A 21,737-nucleotide genomic window follows, 5' to 3' on the forward strand; every position below is an offset into this window, starting at 1 on the left:
GCTCTGGGTATGGTATGGTGGTGGGTAGCATTCTATGGTGTCACCCCCTCCAGTACCTGATAATGCTCCAAGAGGCTGTACACAGCCCTTGAAACTGCATTGGGAATGGCTAACTGCTGTTTCCCTCATGGAATGACAGCAGCAAAGTCCATGGTGACTGACGGTGCCCAAGGTTTCTGCGGTTGTGTCCTGTGGCATCCGACTGCGTCCATTGGTGCCCACAGTGGTGATGGTGCCCATAGGTCCCATGGCGCTTTCGCACTCACCAACAATGGATCACATCAAAGGCACTTAACAATGCTGCACCCGGGTCTTCAACGGCGCTTGACCGAATCTTGATCAGTTCGATGGAATATAGCGCCAACCCCAGTGCCACAGGCACCCACGGACCTCAACAGCCTGGCGGCACCCATAGAGATGCCAGAGGTAAAACAGACAGAGGCTCTGCAGCCCCGACATGCCTCATTGGTGCCCAGAGGAATCAATGACTGCCAATACCATCGATTGTTCCCCTCGGCTTGACTATCCATCCAAGCACGTCAATGCTGCAAATTTGATGGCATCCCTCATCAGCGCCTATGGCTGACAATAGCCTCGCTAGCATTCATTAACACTGATGGAGCACAAATCCAGGCTGGGCCTCCGATGTCCCCCAATCCCAGAGGCTCAGGACCCTGAAATCATCAGCCAGTGATGTGGCAGCACAATGCCCCTCAGTGCCCATCAGGACACTGCTAAGGAGCCTCAAGGGCACCAGACCACTGTGCCTGGATGCCTTGGCATACCAGAGTGCCTTGAGTAAATGGCAAACCTGGTGCTTGATCTGTTCAAGGCTGAAAATCCCTGTCGCTCAAGGGCTTCAGTGGCATTCAAGGACTCTCAAGAGCCCCAGCAGTCCATGGCCTCTGTTGTGGTTTTGAGGTGTTGGAGTGAATTCTTGGGTACTGTGGTGATGGCCACTCCCACGGGAAGGAGCCCCGTGAGGAACCACAGTATTAGGCTAAACGCTAGACATGCAGCACAGAGATTCGTCTTTTATTATACAGCAGAATGATACCACCAAAGATGGCAGTAGTGAGATGATTCAGAGATAGCAGTCCCGGGACCCCTCGGCAGAGGAGACCCGTCTCACAGTGATAGTATTAGGGAGTGCAGGATGCAGGTTCCCAGTGCTGAGCTGTAGATGAGACAGATTGACAATGCCAGATTACTCACTAAGTTGGTAGCTGTATAGATGGAAATCCCAGTAGGCAGAAGTAGTTGCAATCAGGCACCGAGGCAGGGAGGGCAGGCCCTCGAGGAGCGAGTACCTGATCCCTGATAGGCATCTGAAAGAAAGCAAGGGGCCCCCGAGGAGCAGGTACCCAGATTAGAGAAATACCCTGAAGGGCAGAGAAAGAGAGCTTCCAGCGGCAGCAAGAAGCGGGAGAGTAGCTAGACCAGTAAAGACCAATCCTTGCTAACGCGATTTGATAGCAATTGATGAGCAGGCTAAATACCCGGACGGAGGTGGGGAACTTCCAAGGTAGACCCGGGTATTTCCCTCGCTGGCTCCTTTAAAAGTAGAGATGTCGTCGCCACACGTGTCTAGGTGACATAAGGGGCTGGGCTTCGGCAGCGGTCCTGCCGTGAAGAAAGGCTTCTTGGCCTCGGAGAAGGCCTGGGGAAAATCAGCCACACCATCCACCCTTGCCTCGGTGCCCCTGAAGCTGACGGTGCGCTGCAGAGGTAGGTGAGCATGCTCGACCCTGGCTTCCGGGTTCGAGGAACGTAACAGCTTCGGGACAACCAGGGTGCTCAGTGGCGATCCCAGTGCCTCATTGGTGGTGTTCGACATTGTTGAAACTGGCAACAGAAATCATCTGTGGCCATCATGCCCAATGGCCTCCATGGAAACGCTGCATCGCGATGGCATTGAGGGCTTTGATGGTATTGGGGCAGCTCTGCACCGCAATGGCATCAAGGTCACGCACTGCGATGGCCCCAAGGGTGGCCATGGCATCAAGGCCACACACCTCAACAGCATCAACAATGGCTGCAGCAACAAGGCATTGCACCCTAACTGCATCGAGGGCTGCCGCGGCATCAAGGATGGCCACTCATGCACCTTGACGGAAATGCAGGCATTGATGGCAGACAGCTTCGATGGCATCGAGAGCATCAAGAGCATCGACGTCAAGGGCAGCTCCGATGGCATTGAGGGGAACCATGGCGCTTGATGGCAGACCTGGTCTCCGACACTAGAGGTCAGTGCTGCTACTCCGCCACATCGAGGCCTATAGCGCTCGATGACTCCAGTGCATTGAGACTCCACGTCCAGATGACTAGGGCATAGAAGACCCTTACAGCATTGAGGGTGATCACGTATCCTGATGGCATCAAGGATGCCCTGGTACCTCAATGGCGTCAAGGGTGACCATGGCGCTCAATGGCAATCCTAGTCCCTGATGCGGTCCTAACATTGATTCGTCAGATCAATGGTACGCCGTTCACAGATGTGCATGAACAACTGTCACTGGGCTATGCACCGAAGGTGCGGCAGCAAGCTACTTGACCAAACTCCTGCTCACCCTCTTTCACAAGAAGCTGCACTGCCATCACCGGCAAGCAGGAGGGGAGGCTACGTCATCCAAGGTTTCTGCCCGTGGAGACTAGTTCCTTAGAATGTGGGGAGGATGAGCTCTTCCCCCCACAGGAACACTGTGGTCCTCCATCGATGCTGATAGATCAGTGCAGGGGGCAGATTGGCCTATTGGGGGAATGGGCATCCCCAGTGGGCAAGTCATGTGGTCGTTATCATAGCTCCTGCTGAGGGATTGCCGCGGAACAAGTTTTTTTGCTGGGCTGCAACACCCAACGCGGCCTGAGAAAGGTGTCAGTTGGGCCGCCATAGAGCCCAACCTGTTGCGACCTGAGGGAGGTCTCAGCAGGGCCGCAACGGAGCTCAACACAATGCGGCCTGAAGAAAGGCCTACAGGTTTCGCAGAAGGACGCATCTGGTGGTTGCAGGGCCGCTTCCTCCCACTTCCCCTCTGGCAGTAAATGAGTGGCGAAGGCCCAGAAGAAAGGAGGATGCCTGAGAGGTGTGTGTATGTGTGTAATGTATGAGAGAAAGCGCCAGCATGTATGTATGAAAGAGTGAGCCTGAACATGTCCATGAGAATGAGCCTGCATGTAGGTATGAAAATCAGAGCACCTGCATGTATGTATGAAAGAAAGAGAGCCTGAATATGTGCATGACAGTGATGCATGTGTGTATGAAAGAGACAGAGCCTGAGTATGTGCATCAGAGTGAACCTGCTTATGTGTATGAAAGAGAGTGCCTGCATGTGTGTATGAAAGAGACCCTGAATATGTGCATGAGAGCGAGCCTGCATGTGTGTATGAGAGAGAACCTGCATGTGTGTATGAGAGAGCCTGAATATGTGCATAAGAGCTTCTGCATATGTGTGAGTGTCTGCATGTGTATGAGAGCATGCCTACATTTCTGTATGACAGTACCTGCATGTGTGCATGAGAGTGTGAGAGCCTGCATATCTGTACGAAAGCACCTGCATGTGTGCATGAGAGAAAGAGTCTGCATGTATGTGTGAGAGCCTGCATATGTATGAGAGATGGAGTGCCTATGCATGTAAAGGAGAGAGAGAGAGGATAAAGATTATGTGGCCTTCTTCACCCAAAAAGCAGTACGGAAGATGATCTAATACAGTGGTCCCTAACCCTATCCTGGGGGCCAACCAGCCAGAATTTCCGGATATCCACAATGAATATGCATGAGAGAAAATTTGCATGTTATGGAAGCAGTGCACACAAATTTTCTCTCATGCATATTCATTGTGGATATCCTGAAAACCTGACTGGCTGGTGGGCCCCCAGGACAGGATTGGGGAACATTGGTCCAAAAGAGCCAAGAGGCAGACAAAAAAAACATATACCAGTCATCTTGGTTCTTAGAAAATATTTATTATGGGAATCAAGGTGAAAAAGTCAAGCATAAATAATCCAAATCGCCCAACTCTGGCCGAGTTGTGCCTAAGGTATGGTCTGCATCAGGGGCTTTTCATTCGAACTGTGTGGATTCCTTAATTAATTGTTCTCTATTACTGCCGTGTTTCTCTTCACTTCTTTTTATGTGTTGTATAATTGGCGCCAGTGTGAATAGCTGAGCTTCATATGTATCAAATACGTCAGGGATATTTAATCATGAACTAGCTGAAAATATATATTTACAGTATACCATGATCAAACTGCAAGTGGATGTTTGCTTGATGTTTTGTGAGGAGTGATTATGTTTCTGTTTATCCATTGCTACACTGCATAAAACAGCTGGGCATGTTGGGGTTACCAGAGCATGTTTGTGAACTAAGACGACTGGTCTACTTCTTCACTCAAATCCACAACAATCTCCGGGAAATCAAAAGATGCCAGGTATTTATTTATTTAATGATATGAAGAGCTGGAGATGTTTAAATTATTTAATTTCTTATTATTTTAAATTTTGGGGTGTTATTTTGGGTGTCTGCTGTTTTGAAATATTTTAGTGATGTTTGGGAAATATTAGAACAAATTTATGTGACTTTTTAAATCATAAGGGGCCCAATATTCAAAGATGGCTATTTAAGTAACTTGGCCAAATATAACTTATCTTGCTAAATTACACGGTATATTCAGCGGCACAGCTATGTTGCTGAATATAAGCATATATATTTGTACGTACTTAGCCACATCAGTTATCACCGTCTAACGTAGCTGGTAAACGTACGCGACTAAGACCAAATATTGCTACTTAGTTGCATACGTTATGCAGCTAAGTTGCTCCACCCACTGCCCGCCCACAACTTATGCAGTTAAGCTTTTAGCCATATAAAGGATTTAGGTGGCTAAGCAGCAGCCACTAAATGTAAGCGCATATTCAGTGGTCGCTACTTAACCACATAAGTCCTATTTATCCAGCTAAGTAGCGCTGAACATGCTTTGAATATTGGGCTCCCCATGTTTGTCGGCTGTTTTGATATATTCATTCTTTTCATGGTTTTAATATTATGAATGATGTTTTATATCTCTTGATTTTATTGTTTTGTGAAGAATGATTATGTTTCTGTTTATCCATTGTTGAACTGCATAATACAGTTGGGCTTGTTGTGGTTACCAGAGAATGTTTGTGAGCGAGAGAGAACGAGTGAGCCAATGAGCATGTATTTGAGCAAGAGGACTATTTAAGCCACTGGGCCTATGTGTGAGTATAAAAGACAGTGACTGAAACAATGAGCAAGTGTGTGAACAAGAGCATGAGTGTGCGACACCGTGAGCATGTTTGTGAGAGAGCATGTGAGCCAGTGAGCATGGACGAGAGACAGCATGTGATCTAGTGAGCATGTGTGTGAGAGAGAATTTAAGGAAGTTTAAGTGAGAATGAACATGTGTGTTAGAAAGAAAAGAAAGTTGGGCATTTCTCCCACCCCTTACTAATCCATGACAATCTCAGGGTGACTGGAATCTAAAGTTCCCAGGTACGGAGAGCAGGGGGAATTATTTTAGCTTTAATTTTAATTATTGGGTGTTGTTTGCTGTGTCTGCTATTTTGAATAGTTTATCAATGTTTGGGAATTTAAAAAAACAATTTTTATGTTTGTAATCATTGGATGCTCTTTCCATCAGTTGTTTTGAAATATTTATTCTTTTTATGAGTTTGGTTTTACTATTATGATTAATGCTTTATATTTCTTGATGCTATTGTATGAAGTTTAGTGAGGAATGATATTTGTTTATCCATTCCATACAAAGTCTGGCTTGTTACGGTTTTAAGTTCAGTTTTTGTCTGCATGTTTCTATTTATACTTTATCATCTCTTCATTTTGTATTTGGTGAGGGTCTGTCTGTGTTCTACATGTGTGACTAAGGTGAGGTATTCTGCTAAGCAGACTTGTGGGGTGGCCCAAACCGATTTGCATGGATGGAATGGGGAGTCTACAATTTTGTTTACTCACTGCTGGTCTACAGTATGCTCTATTTCTTAGTTATTGAGAAAAAATGTGAAATTTATTTTGGAGATATTTGGCTTAAATCTGCCAGAGTCAACTTGGTGTGTTGTTGTATGTGCTGTAGAGAAAGTGCGCAAGGGAGTCAGATACCCCGTGGACTGGTCTTGAAAAAATCCCCGGGTTGATATTTTCCTGCAATCTGCCCGGATTGGTGAAATGACATGGAACTCCTGCCAGGTAGAACTCAGGCAGGTCCCCAGGCTCAGCGGCCTACACAGATCATCCACGGACTGCATTCAGTCAGTCCTGCCAGCACCTGACAAAGGTACAAAAACAGACAAAGCAAGGAGAGGACACAGATATTAAACTGTCTGTGCAGTTTTTTTTTTAAAATAGACTCTGCCATACTGCACAGTGACTAAGGCCCGCAAGGCAGCTGTCAGACGCATGGTAAAGGAAAGAAAACAGCTGCAGTTCTAGAAAAAAATCACTTACAAAAACTGGGAGAAGAGAGCAAAGTTGAATATCGTGAGACACATGGCTCTGTGACCATATGGCTCCATGGGGAAAAAAGAGACAGAGGGACTCTGCTTAGGGGCAGGGTGATGACTACAGCTGCACATGTTCAGTAGGGCATGTTTGAAAGTTCTAAATTTTTTAGATCAAAGTTCTGTGCCGGGCTCCATCCAATGATGTCACCCATGTGTGAGGACTACTATCCTGCTTGTCCTCAGAGAATTTTGCTATTCAACAGCCTACTGAATAGGGATCTCTTTGCGTTCAGTCCATATACTTCTTATTTTAATCATGCTGTTTTCTGGTACTTTATTTTGTAAAGCACTAAAAAGTTGGAGTTATTACCTTCATCAGCAGTCAAAATCTTCTGATATACATCTGCAGAAGAAATATATATAATCAGAGTTTATACCATTGGATATCTACATGCCTTTCCTTGGGCTACATAACAGACAAAGGTGGTGGGGGAGCCTGGTCCCATGGACACTGTACCTGTGGGAAGCATTTGGTGGAACATCTATGCTGAGCAAGTTTTGGTGTGGCCTGTGATGTTGTCAATGGGTGCCCTCAGCCTCTGTAAAATCAGTGCACTTTCGGCACTAGTCAGGGAGCCTTGACCTAGAGACAGCATATCTGCGGGAGGCGTTTGGTGAAATATCTACACTGGGCAAGTCTTAGCGTGGCCTGTGACATTGTCAGCGGGCACCCTTGGCCTCTATAAAATCAGTACACCTGCGACTTCCAGCCACCAGCATGTGACAAAGCGGTGCACCTAAGGGGCATGCCCCAGGGGCATGACCCTATGAGTAGTTTTTTCTGTCAGGTTCTGTTTTGCTTTCTGGATTGGAAAAAAGAGGAAAGGAGCTATATGTACTTTCCCAACTTGGCTTCCCAAGTAAATGTAGATTCCTTTTTCCAACAACTCTAGTTTCAAAAGTTGGGGTTTGGAGGATCTCCTTCTACTCTTCCTGAACTTTCTTCTACTTTCAGTCTTGACACTAGGCCTCCACCATCTCTGCGCTGCTGAGCTCATCTCACATCTCACTGATGCCAAGTTCCGCAGGGGCCTCCCCGAACGCCTCCACCAGCATCGAGGGAGCCTAACAAACCGACCCCCCCCTCGAAATCGCCTGCAACCAGCAGCACAGGCCTCAGAAAGGCCTCCTTTCAGCAGCACCACCCATCTTGAAGAGAAGCCAGCACCTGACAAGCGAAGCCAGCCCCCTGAAGTCAGAGGAGAGGCCGGGTGAGTGGTGTTTAAATGTAAACTCACCCCAGGGGACCCATCCAGCGCTGCCGAGCTCATCTCACATCTCACTGACGCCAAGCTCCGCAGGGGCCTCCCCGAACGCCTCCACCAGCATCGAGGGAGCCTAACAAACCAACCCCCCCTCGAAATCGCCTGCAACCAGCAGCACAGGCCTCAGAAAGGCCTCCTTTCAGCAGCACCACCCATCTTGAAGCGAAGCCAGCCCCCTGACGTCAGAGGAGGGGCCTTGTGAATGGTATTTAAATTTAAACTCACCCCAGGGGACCCATCCAGCGCTGCCGAGCTCATCTCACATCTCACTGACGCCAAGCTCCGCAGGGGCCTCCCCGAACGCCTCCACCAGCATCGAGGGAGCCTAACAAAACGACCCCCCCTCGAAATCGCCTGCAACCAGCAGCACAGGCCTCAGAAAGGCCTCCTTTCAGCAGCACCACCCATCTTGAAGCAAAACCAGCACCTGACAAGCGAAGCCAGCCCCCTGGTGTCAGAGGAGGGGCCGGGTGAGTGGTGTTTAAATTTAAACTCACCCCAGGCGCTGCGTGCCGTAGGATCGCATCCAAAGGAGCAGGCCCCTTTGCGCGCCCCTTCGCGCAGCCCATTCATCGCAGCCCTCAAAGACACCCCCTTCCTAAACCTTGCCTTCTCCACCCGCTCCTCCCAAACACTAAATAAAAAAAAAACAAAAAAAAAAAACTGCATCACTAACAACTTCCTTTAAAAAGCAAGCTATACTCTCATATTGCTATCTCCATCAACTTTCAGTTCAAAATCTCAAAAAGATATGAAGATGAACAACAAGATATCATCTCCAAACAATCAACCTACATCCTCTAAGAAACATTCATCCTTGAAACCTCCACACAAACTAAATCAACCAATAAACTACAAAAACAACACACATATCCAACTCTCAAACTATATGCTTCTCTCATTCATACTCATCAATACTCGTTCTATGATTTAAAAAAATCCCTCTATTCAATGACCTACTCAGTGACCACAAACCAGATTTCATTGCAATTACGGAAACCTGGCTCAAAAATACGGACTCCGTTCTAATAAACCAACTATCCAACCAAGATTACAACACCTCTTCAATCCCCAGAAAAATAAAAAAGGATGTGGCATAATGCTTATATCTAAAAAAAGCCTGCAACTAACACTTCACCCATCTAACATTCCTCCACCATTTGAAATTGCTTTATTTGATTCACCAAAACTTCAAATATGCCTCATTTACTGTCCTCTAGGAGCACTCGATAAAAACTGCTCACCTCTAATTGAATATATTATGAACATCTCCCTCAACAAACCCATAATCATACTTGGTGACTTCAACATACATTTCAACTTACCAACTCACTCAAATACCTGCCAAACTATCATTGATGCACTCTCAACTCTATATCTAGAACAAATAATCCAATCTCCAACTCATAAAGCAGGCCACACAACTGACCTCATTTTTGTCAACACTGAAATCTGGAAATCATTCTCTACCAACACCACAGAGATACCCTGGTCTGACCACCATCTAATCCAAGCTAACTTACATACCAACCTCAATATTAAACCTCCTCATATCACCCCAAACAAAATATCCTACCGTCCACCATTCAACATAGAACTTTTACAAAAAACTCTTCAATCCGAATTAAACAACATCAATATATCTAACTCCGAAAACACTACCTCATAATGGCTAAACATCACAAAACAAGTTGCAGACAACATCAATCCCATTATTACAAAGACTAAACAACAACCCAAACACAACAACCAATGGTATAACGAAAATATCAGAACTGCCAAACGCATACTCAGAAAAAAAGAAAGAGAATGGAGAAAAACCAAAAATACTACCACACTAAATAATTATTGGAACAACTTAGCTCAATATTAAAATATCATCAACAATGCGAAAAAGGAATTCTTCTCCAACAATATCTCCAAATTTCATCATAACCCCAGAATGTTATTTGCAATAGTTCAGAAACTTACCAAAACCACCCAAGAGTCTTCATGCACCAAACATCGAAGTGATGACTTTGCTGATTTCTTCCACAACAAAATATCTCATCTAATCCAATTCAACATAACCAACAACAACCAGAACACCAAACTTAACAACAAGATAACCTCATCATGGTCAAACTTTGACACTGCCTCCACCACTGAAATTCAATCTATAATAAATAAAATGAACCCCACCAGCCATCCATTAGACAACATCCCAATAACAACCCTCAAATCAATTGAACCTACCATATCAAAAACCATCCCCAAAATTGTCCATTTATCACTGACCGAAGGCAACTACCCCAAATGCCTCAAATCTGCTGTCATCAAACCAATCCTTAAAAAGAACAACCTAGATCCGGAAATCCTTTCCAACTACCGTCCCATATCAAACCTTTCGCTCATAGCCAAAACCATTGAAAAAGTCGTACACACTCAACTAGATGACTATCTGGAGACAAACAGCATCCTACTTCCATCCCAATATGGTTTTAGAAAAAACCTAAACACAGAATCTCTCCTCATCTCTCTAAATGACATTATTATAAGAGGCTTTGACAAAGGTGAAAAATACTTGCTCATTCTTCTTGACCTTTCAGCCGCCTTCGACACAGTGAACCACAATATACTATAGGAGCGACTATCCCAAATTGGTTTAACTGGCAATACCTTACGTTGGTTTTCTTCCTATTTATCTGATCGAACATACCAAGTATTAATCAACAACAACCTATCAAAAATAATCAACCTCAACACCGGAGTCCCTCAAGGATCAGCTTTATCAGCCACCCTTTTCAACATATACCTTCTCCCCATTTGCCAACTACTAAAAGAATATGAAATCACACACTTCCTCTATGCTGATGACCTTCAGCTCCTCATTCCCATACAAAATTCGATTGAAGACACCTACAAGAAAACCTCAGAACTACTTATCTCAATCAAACATCTCCTAAATTCCCTGAAACTCATAATCAACTTTGACAAAACTGAAATAATACTCATGGATAAAAAACCCAATCCAACTCCACTACCCCTGACAATACTTGACAAACAAATGATAACTATACTCCCTACCACCCACACCAGGGACCTCGGAGTTATCATTGATAAAGAACTTTCTTTCAAGAACCACATAGCAAATAAAACTAAAGAAGGATACCACAGACTCCTAACCCTAAGACACCTGAAACCATTTCTCAACCCCTATGATTTCGGAACTGTACTTCAACTTCTTATCTTCTCCACCTTCGACTATTGCAACTCCTTACTAATTGGAATACCTTTTTCATCCCTCAAACCATAAGAACATAAGAACATAAGAACATAAGAAAATGCCATACTGGGTCAGACCAAGGGTCCATCAAGCCCAGCATCCTATTTCCAACAGTGGCCAATCCAGGCCATAAGAACCTGGCAAGTACCCAAAAACTAAGTCTATTCCATGTAACCATTGCTAATGGCAGTGGCTATTCTCTAAGTGAACTTAATAGCAGGTAATGGACTTCTCCTCCAAGAACTTATCCAATCCTTTTTTAAACACAGCTATACTAACTGCACGAACCACATTCTCTGGCAACAAATTCCAGAGTTTAATTGTGCGTTGAGTAAAAAAGAACTTTCTCCGATTAGTTTTAAATGTGCCCCATGCTAACTTCATGGAGTGTCCCCTAGTCTTTCTACTATCCGAAAGAGTAAATAACCGATTCACATCTACCCGTTCTAGACCTCTCATGATTTTAAACACCTCTATCATATCCCCCCTCAGTCGTCTCTTCTCCAAGCTGAAAAGTCCTAACCTCTTTAGTCTTTCCTCATAGGGGAGTTGTTCCATTCCCCTTATCATTTTGGTAGCCCTTCTCTGTACCTTCTCCATCGCAATTATATCTTTTTTGAGATGCGGCGACCAGAATTGTACACAGTATTCAAGGTGCGGTCTCACCATGGAGCGATACAGAGGCATTATGACATTTCCGTTTTATTCATCATTCCTTTTCTAATAATTCCCAACATTCTGTTTGCTTTTTTGACTGCCGCAGCACACTGAACCGACGATTTCAATGTGTTATCCACTATGACACCTAGATCTCTTTCTTGGGTTGTAGCACCTAATATGGAACCCAACATTGTGTAATTATAGCATGGGTTATTTTTCCCTATATGCATCACCTTGCACTTATCCACATTAAATTTCATCTGCCATTTGGATGCCCAATTTTCCAGTCTCACAAGGTCTTCCTGCAATTTATCACAATCTGCTTGTGATTTAACTACTCTGCACAATTTTGTGTCATCTGCAAATTTGATTATCTCACTCGTCGTATTTCTTTCCAGATCATTTATAAATATATTGAACAGTAAGGGTCCCAATACAGATCCCTGAGGCACTCCACTGTCCACTCCCTTCCACTGAGAAAATTGCCCATTTAATCCTACTCTCTGTTTCCTGTCTTTTAGCCAGTTTGCAATCCACGAAAGGACATCGCCACCTATCCCATGACTTTTTACCTATCTTTTTACCTATCTTTTTACCCACTCCAAATACTGCAGAACTCAGCTGCTAGAGTCCTAACTGGAACAAAAAGAAATGAACACATAACACCAATATTGACCTCACTTCACTGGCTCCCTATTACTGCACGTATTGTTTACAAATCAATGACCATAATCCACAAAATTCTAAACAATGATCATCAAGGTCTTAACACCCTAAACATAATCCCTCAAAATCCTCCAAGAAACCTATGCTCTAATAACTCAGGCTACCTAAACATTCCCCCTATCAAAGATGCACATCTGGCAACCACAAGAGAAAGAGCCTTTTCAATTGCTTCACCTAAACTTTGGAACAGCCTACCTAAATTCCTGAGAACCCAACACGACCTAAAAATATTCAAAAAGGATCTAAAAACACTAATGTTCCGCAAATTCTACACTGACCCTCAGGCGTCTGATCATTCCAACTCTCAACTGAACTCTCAGTTATAAACCTCTTAATACATTCTCTTCACCTTGAACTGCATACCCTCCTCTTCCAACCTAATAAAGCTTTCTGGACTTGATATGCTTTTTCTGATATTGTTCAAATTGTTTTTTATTGTTGCACAACTGCTAAGAAAATGTATAGCGTTCACATTGTTTTTTCTGTTACACAACTGCTAAGAAAAATGTATATTTTTGTAAACCATTATGATGGCTCTACCGAGTGACGGTATATAAAACTCAACAAATAAATAAATATAGTTTTGGAGGAAGGCAATCAGACACATGATATGGTTTTAGATAATTCTTCCCGAATTGGGTCCAATCCTACTGGGCAGAATAATTCAGTTTCTGGGTCCACCTTGTGATGGAAGCACCTAGAGTATAGGGGATGTCATTGATTTTCTATCTCTATTAAACCACCTCACAGAACTCTAGAGATCTTATGGAATGCTATTGTGACACATCCAGGATAGAACTATGATTTCTTTCTAATAGCATACACAGGTTGATAATCATTTCTATTTGCTTCAGAAATATGAAAGAAAGATAGGAAACATAACCATAGTGTTAGGATCTGTGTGTATCTGTGTATATGTGGACCCTTTGGCTGAGGTGATGGATGGAATAGCCCAAGGGGTGGAGCCCCACTGAGCCTCACCATCGGGGAGGTAAGGTCTCGACTGCAGGATCAGACACAGCAGGAGAAATGCACATAGAGACAGGGAGAGAGAGAGCGGCCCCAGGAGGTGGGCCAGAACGCCAGCCCAGGAGCTAGTAGTAAAAGACAGGGGCAATACCCGAGGAGCGGGGAATGCCAAGGTAGATACAGTCACTGTGAGGTCTGAAGTCTTTGCAACGGAGTATGCCAGCAAGGCAGGGTGAAGACACGGTAATGGTCCGCAGAGCAGGGTACACCATAGGAAGTCCTCAGTGCTGTCACGGTAGTGGTCCACACAGCGGGGTACACCGGAGATAGTCCACAATGTTGTCATGGTAGTGGCCTGCAAGCGGGTTACACCGGAGAGAGTATTCAGCGTTGTTACGGTAGTGATCCGCAAGGCGGGTTACACCATAGGGAACCCTCAGTGCTGTCATGGTAGTGGCCTGCAAGGCGGGGTACACCGGAGAAAGTCCTCAGCGTTATCACAGTAGTAGTACTCACAGGTATGTAGTATAAAGGAGGGTTCTGGAGAGAACCTCAGGAACAGAGGAAGGAAGAAGTCCAGGCGAAGGCCCTTCGAGGAGCGGATAGCCGAGAGACGGAAGGGGCCCCCGAGGAATGGGTATCCAGGAGTCTCACGCCAGGGAAGCAGGAACCGGAACGACATCCAATGGAAAGAAGGAATCCAAGGAATGAACTCATTGCCAAGTTGTAGGTGCTCTGTGTTGCGCGTCCCATCTGCGCTACGCCTGCGCCCGGGCCTGCTCACCTTGTCCTTGTGCTAACGGGATCCGGGTCGTCCTCCCCCGCTGCTGCCGCTAGCTCCTCCCGTCTGCGGCGCCTCGCGGCGTCCTCCTTTTCCAGGCAGGCCTCATGGCGGGGCTCGGCATACTCCATGGCAGTATCCCAGCCCCTAGGTGCGCACGTGCGCACCGCCCAGGACTTTAAAGGGCCAAGGGCGGGAACCAGCTCCATGGCGCTCCCTGATGACTCTGATTAGCAGTTGTATTTAAGGACGTGGTCAGACACCACTTCCTTACCTAGGCAATCAGTTCAACACCTATATCCTTCTCAGGTAGTACCTCTTCGGACTGACCTCTGGTACTGACCTCTGCCTGCCTGACCATTCTCTTGCCTGCTGCCTGGAACCGACCTCTGCCTGCCTGACCATTCTCCTGCCTGCCACCTGGAACTGACCTCTGCCTGCCTCAGCATTCTCTTGCCTGCTGCCTGGAACCGACCCCCGCTTGTCTTGACTACGCTCGGACTGACCCTGGTATTGACCCCTGCTTTGGCTGACTACTCCTGGACTGATACTCTGGCTCTGACCCTTGCACTCCATTCGGACACTCTCTTTTGGCCTACTGTGACTATCAGACCAACCTGCTTGGAAACTAACTGCGGCCTCCACTTGACTAGACCCACAGGTGTTGCCTATCTCGCCCGGAGGATCTCTTGAACTGTTGCTTCCTTGAGGTCTCCGGAGCTTTCAGTCTGGGTCTAGTCCATCCACTCTGCATCAGCCGTGCACCCTTGCTTGTAGTGGGCACATCCCTCCGCTACCTCTCCGGGAGATCACCTGAGGTCCACCTAAGTCCAGGCAGTCCGGGTACCCAAGGGGTCAACCTGCGGAAACCCCGGACTGTTATTGGTGAAGCTCTAGCTAGCCTCTGTCTCCTTGTGTGCTCCACCTCCTGGTGGCAGGCGCTCTCTGGCTCCGACCAGAGGGCCATACCAATCCTGCACCAGGCCAAGGGTCCACCTCCAATGCAACATTCTGGAGCTGTGGGTTTAAATACCCGAGTTTGCATGACATCATCTGAGGGGGACGCACCCGAGGTTCGCACCATGATGTGGTTAAAGTTGGCCCGGGAGCGCGTGTGCCTAGGGAACTCCAAGGCCAAGATGGAGGTCGGCAGCGTCCATGCTGCCTTGAGACGCCCAGGAATGGAGGGAGGAGGGCCAGCGAGAGCTGGCAGAGGCCACGAGTTCCCCCAACGGAGCCAATGCTGAAACATAGAAACATAGAAATGACGGCAGAAGAAGACCAAATGGCCCATCCAGTCTGCCCAGCAAATTTTGCACTTTTTTTTTCTCATACTTATCTGTTACTCTTGGTTCTTAATAACCTTTTGATTCTATTTCCCTTCCACCCCGCCATTAATGTAGAGAGCAGTGTTGGAACTGCCTCTAAGTGAAATATCTCGCTTAATTAGGGGTAGTAACCGCCGCAATAAGCAAGCTATACCCATGCTTATTTGTTTACCCAGACTAAATAATTCAGACCTTGTTGGTTGTTGTCTGTATATAGATCCACTTTTCTTCATTCCCCCTGCCATTGAAGCAGAGAGTTATGCTGGATATGCATTGAAAGTGAAGTATCTGACTTTCTCCCCTGCCATTGAAGCAGAGAGTTGTGCTGAATATGCATTGAAAGTGAAGTATCTGACTTTCTCCCCTGCCATTGAAGCAGAGAGCTATGCTAGATATGTGTGAAGTATCTGACTTTCTCCCCTGCTGTTGAAGCAGAGAATTATGCTGGATATGCATTGAAAGTGAAGTACCAGGCTTATTTGGTTTGGGGTAGTAACCACCGTAACAAGCAAGCTACTCTCCGCTTTTTTTTTAATGCAAATCTTTTTCCATGTTTCCTCTTGCCGTTGAAGCTTAGAGCAATGTTGGAGTCACATTAACCGTGTATATGTTTATTGAATAAGGGTATTATCTCCAGGCAGTAGCCGTCATTCCTACGAGCCACCCACTCTTCATTCACATCCTCTAGACTTTATGGATCCACAGTGTTTATCCCACGCCCCTTTGAAGTCCTTCACAGATCTGGTCTTCACCACTTCTTCCAGAAGGGCATTCCAGGCATCCACCACCCTCTCCGTGAAGAAATACTTCCTGACATTGGTTCTGAGTCGTCCTCCCTGGAGCTTCAAATCGTGACCCCTGGTTCTGCTGAATTTTTTCCAACGGAAAAGGTTTGATGTTGTCTTTGGATCATTAAAACCTTTCAAGTATCTGAAAGTCTGTATCATGTCACCTCTGCTCCTCCTTTCCTCCAGGGTGTACATATTTAGATTCTTCAATCTCTCCTCATAAGTCATTCGATGAAGGCCATTCACCCTTTTGGTCACCCTTCTCTGGACCGCCTCCATCTTGTCTCTGTCTCTTCGGAGATACGGTCTCCAGAACTGAACACAGTACTCCAGGTGAGGCCTCACCAAGGACCTGTACAAGGGGATAATCACTTCCCTTTTCTTACTCGATATCCCTCTCTCTATGCAGCCCAGCATTCTTCTGGCTTTAGCTATCGCCTTGTCACATTGTTTTGCCGACTTCAGATCATTAGACACTATCACCCCAAGGTCTCTCTCCTGCTCCGTGCACATCAGCCTTTCTCCCCCCATTGAATACAGTTCATTCGGATTTCCACTCCCCATATGCATGACTCTGCACTTCTTGGCATTGAATCTCAGCTGCCATATCTTCGACCACTCTTCCAGCTTCCTTAAATCCCGTCTCATTCTCTCCACTCCTTCCGGCGTGTCCACTCTGTTGAAGATCTTAGTGTCATCCGCAAAAAGACAAACCTTACCTTCTATCCCGTCCGTAATGTCGCTCACAAAGATATTGAACAGGACCGGTCCCAACACCGATCCTTGCGGTACACCGCTTAAAACCACTCTCTCTTCAGAGAGAGTTCCATTTACCATCACACGTTGTCTTCTGTCCATCAACCAGTTTGCAATCCAGTCCACCACCTTGGCACTCATTCCTAAGCTTCTCATTTTATTCACCAGTCTCCTGTGCGGGACCGTATCAAAAGCTTTGCTGAAATCAAGTAGATGACATCGAGTGCTCTTCCTTGATCCAATTCCTTGGTTACCCAGTCAAAAAAGTCTATCAGATTTGTCTGACAGGATCTTCCCCTGGTGAATCCATGCTGCCTCTGGTCCATCAATTCTCCCAACTGTAGATAGTTCACTATTCTCTCTTTCAACAGTGACTCCATTATTTTTCCCACCACTGAAGTGAGACTAACTGGTCTGTAGTTACCAGCCTCTTCTCTGTTCCCACTCTTGTGATGCGGGACCACCAACGCTCTTCTCCAATCACTCGGCACCACTCCCGTTTCTAGGGATCTATTGAACAGGTCACACAGCAGACCCACCAGCACATCTCTGAGCTCCCTCAGTATCCTGGGATGAACTTCATCAGGCCCCATGGCTTTGTCCACTTTCAGTTTCTCCAGCTCTTCCCAATAAAACAAATCGGGAGGCGGTCCCACGTAGCCAAGGCAAAAAAACAACAAGGGGACAACCTTATATCGTGGAAGGAATTTTATTAACAAGCCCGACTCTGGCCGAGTTTCGCCAAACAAGGCTGCATCAGGGGCTAAAAGTTTAAAAATAAAAATACATTAAAATAACAGACAAATTGTCTATTCAATACAAACCAACATGTATATAACTTAATTAAAAAATACATAGAGTTCATATTACCTCAAACCATAGTTGTTGATTATATGAAACTACATATCATATGTAGTAAAGATGGATGGCAAACCAAGACCTAAATATACATATACATTATACATAATCAAACAGTGGAAACAATAAATATAAACATTTAATAACTAAATGAAAATTTTAAAATAAAAATATATATCTTAAAAAACAATTACCTTGATTGTTCTCTCACTGATACACAATCTAGTCGGTCAACCTAGGTACAATGTTCACCCCGTCTTCAGTTTTAAAACATAAAGAAGCTCTACAGAAAGAATTGCATAATGATATTTATACCAACAGTTTTAAAAGGACTATACATGATTTGCCTTTTATATTTAAAATACTTCTCATTAAATCATCCACTACTGTATCTCCCTAATCTTAAACCCAAAAATGGCACTTATGTTGGTTTTATCCACAACATTATAATGTATCACTGTATCTAATATTGCAAATTGTAACATCTGATACTTCAATATAAATTAAAAATTAAAATGCAAGAACTCACACTGTACCTAGGGATGAATTGCAGTATCTCTCTATAAAAACCGCAGAGAGTGGTGACGTCATAACTTGCAAATTATGTCAAATATATTTCTTGGATATTAATTTACAAAGAGGCGGACACTATCTGGTTACTGCAGATATGAAAGGGATGATAATTATTTTCATGTACATCTTCATACAACTTTAAAAAAATTATTCACTAACAAATGATTGCAGATAAAAACCGAACCAATGAATGTACCCGAATTTGACATTATGGTAAAAAAATTTTACATTCACTTCCTACTCCACAAACAACATATTTATGATCTATGGAGACACTTTAGAACCGATAAAAAACCTTTAGGCTGATTAGTGACACCGTAATCAATACACCAATGCAAGTATTCATTCCAAAAAAAGGTAGTATTACCTCAAAAAGCAGAATTTCAGCACAAAGAAAGTTATCTGCTTAGAGTCTCTAAAAGCATATAGTCTCTTAGTTTGTATTTATATATGATTCACTATAAACCGTGCGCAGGGGTAGTGTCGTCATATCCTCCCAATGATATCAATCATGTCTATCCCGAAATCATAGTAAACTAATGTAAAAAAATAAAAAACTTCTTATATACTCAACCACTAAAGAAGAGGGTTTTTATAAAATGTTAATACTACCCTTATCACTAACATATTATAGCCAAAAAATGTTTTTAAAAAAAAAAAATATATATATACAAAAAGAATATTGCGCTCAGTAGCTTCAATAATAAAAAGTTTCAAATTTCTGAGTGAAGGGAATGTGCTAAAACAATAGCTCAAAAAAAGTTAATATCATCACATCCTCAGGATTATACTAATCGTGACCGTTCTATCTAAAAGTCTTCATGTAGACACGATAAAAATTTTAAAAGTACACAACTATATAATATATAAGGATGCTTTACAATATTCTAATTTACTGATTATAATAAATATATCTTTCAAATAAAATTTCCAAAAAATGGACTTGATCCGGTTTGTATTTAATTATAGAAGAGAACACAACATGAAAATACACCATCATTGCTAACTTAAAAAAATAAAAACAAAAAACAATCACTAAACAAACTAAAATCTGACCATTATGTATTCCCAGACTTATCGTTACAGGCTAAAAGCAAATACACTTGCTACTCTACATTTATCCCTATCATTGGGCATATTTGGAATATATGAAGCCACTTTCAGAGCCGATGGTAAACGGAATCAAAAATTGTAAATAAATCCTAGGCTTGATTGATGACACCATTATCAGTGAAGTAAAATAAACATTTAAACCAAAAAATGTTAATATTACCTTAAAACCGCAAAGATTTACCACAAGCAAAGACTTGCTTATAGTGTCTGGAAACATGTAACCTCTTTGACTGTGTTTATATAGGTATCACAAACCGCGCGAGGGGGTAGTGACGTCATATCCTCCCAGTAAAAAATAAATTATAAAACACATATCACCAAAATTCTTAATTAACTCTATTCTAATATTAGGCTCAACAAAACTGAGTTTCAGAATCTTGAGCAAAAGAAATTCTCAAAAAACAAAAAAATTACGATCCCTACTGAGGGTGAAGATGTCACATCCTCAGCGTTATGACAATCGTGTCCATTCAATCTAAATAAATAACAAAATTCTTGGTGATACATAGCCTAAAATATTAATAAATGAGACCACTCCAAACATTGTAAGGATACTATATTTTATCCTATACTGCTATAATTGTAACATGTAAGTCTGAACAATGTAGTATACACTAATTCTGACCTCTATAACCAATATCTCAATAAAGTGATCAGTGTGACAACACTCTATATAATGACATGGGGACAATCATCTATAGCTAAAAGGAATATCAGACAACAAAAAACTATGATCTCCATGGAGGGTAATAATGCCTCCTACTCAGCATTATGACAATCATGTCCATCCTAACTAGAAGTTTTTATATAAATATGAAAAAGGATACATAGCCTAAAATATAAAAAAGAAAAAACCACTCCAACACAATATTATATCCTTCATTACTGTAAAATTACCCTATCAGTCATTAAGTCTAAACCCAATAAACAGAACAGTTACATTGTAACTTCACTATCAATCTAAAGAAAATAACTGATGTGTCCACACTCTATATAATAGTAAAAAGATGGGTCATCTATGGCTAACAAAGAACCGGGTAAATATCTTCTATATCAAATCTACATGTCATATTAATCAGAAGATATTATATTTAAATGAGATGATCAACACACTGTGCTATCATGAACACAATTCACAAGTCATAAAAAAATTAAAGAAAAACAGAATAATCTACTTCTTGATTTAGACCCTCTGGTTCAACAGTCTTAAATTTAAAAATAAATTTCTGTTCAATTCGAAGGAGAATTTTATCTAGATCACCTCCCCTCCAATTCAGTTTTGGTTTACATAATGCACAAAATTTATAGTCCTCAAATCTATGATTAGCTAAAATAGAGTGTTCAACCATCGGTTTACCTTCAATCCTTCTATTTATTGCGCTTTTGTGTTAAATTAGTCGTTTGTTTAAAGAGCGAATAGTCTTACCAATATAGAACTTATTGCAAGGGCAGTAAGCTGCATATACTACACCCTCACTCTTGCAATTCGTGAACTGTTTCAATTTAAATGGTTCAGACTGGTTATTAAACAAAATCTGTTTAGCCTTAGGATTCACCGGACAATCAGAGCAGTGACCACAGGGAAAATGACCCTGGGGTCTTATATCATTGTAATGTTTCATTGTAATTATTGTCTATTGGCAATAATTAATTTGCTGTTCTCAAAACATTCCAGATTACGAAGTATTTCCCAGTTTTTCTTTATAATTCTTATAATTTTGTGTGTCAAATGATTGTATGTCAAAGGGAATGCTACAATATTTGTTGTCTCTCTTTGTTTCTGTCTCAGTAGCATTTGTCTATCCTGTGTTTTTGCTCTCATATATCCTGCATTAATATGTGTCATTGGATAATTCTTTTCTACAAACCTCAATTTGAGTTCTTCTGCCCTTTGTTGAAAGACCACTTCATCAGTGCACAATCTACGTATCCTTAAGAATTGTGAACAGGGCAAATTATTTTTCATCGATTTATTATGACAGCTTGTGTAGTCCAGAAATGTATTTGTGTCTGTTGGTTTTTTTATAAAGATCCATATTAAATTTACCATCTTTAACTGTAATCTGAATATCTAGATATGGAATGGTTTGTTTTGAATACGACATAGTGAACTTTAAATTTGT

The 21,737-nt window shown here is 43.2% G+C and overlaps 1 protein-coding gene across 4 annotated transcripts in view; it reads right to left on the bottom strand.

Annotated features, from left to right (window-relative positions):
* Nucleotides 1-21,737, bottom strand: part of CCDC87 (coiled-coil domain containing 87) — a 513,138-nt gene that overhangs the window by 147,100 nt on the left and 344,301 nt on the right. For all 4 annotated transcript variants that reach the window (XM_029599749.1, XM_029599748.1, XM_029599751.1 and 1 more), the window contains one exon: nt 6,843-6,875. In XM_029599749.1, the coding sequence (XP_029455609.1) occupies nt 6,843-6,875 (33 nt within the window). The remainder of the gene's footprint in view (nt 1-6,842; nt 6,876-21,737) is intronic.

The sequence above is a fragment of the Rhinatrema bivittatum genome, chromosome 4 (genome assembly GCF_901001135.1).
Source record: "Rhinatrema bivittatum chromosome 4, aRhiBiv1.1, whole genome shotgun sequence".
NCBI classification, from domain to species: domain Eukaryota; kingdom Metazoa; phylum Chordata; class Amphibia; order Gymnophiona; family Rhinatrematidae; genus Rhinatrema; species Rhinatrema bivittatum.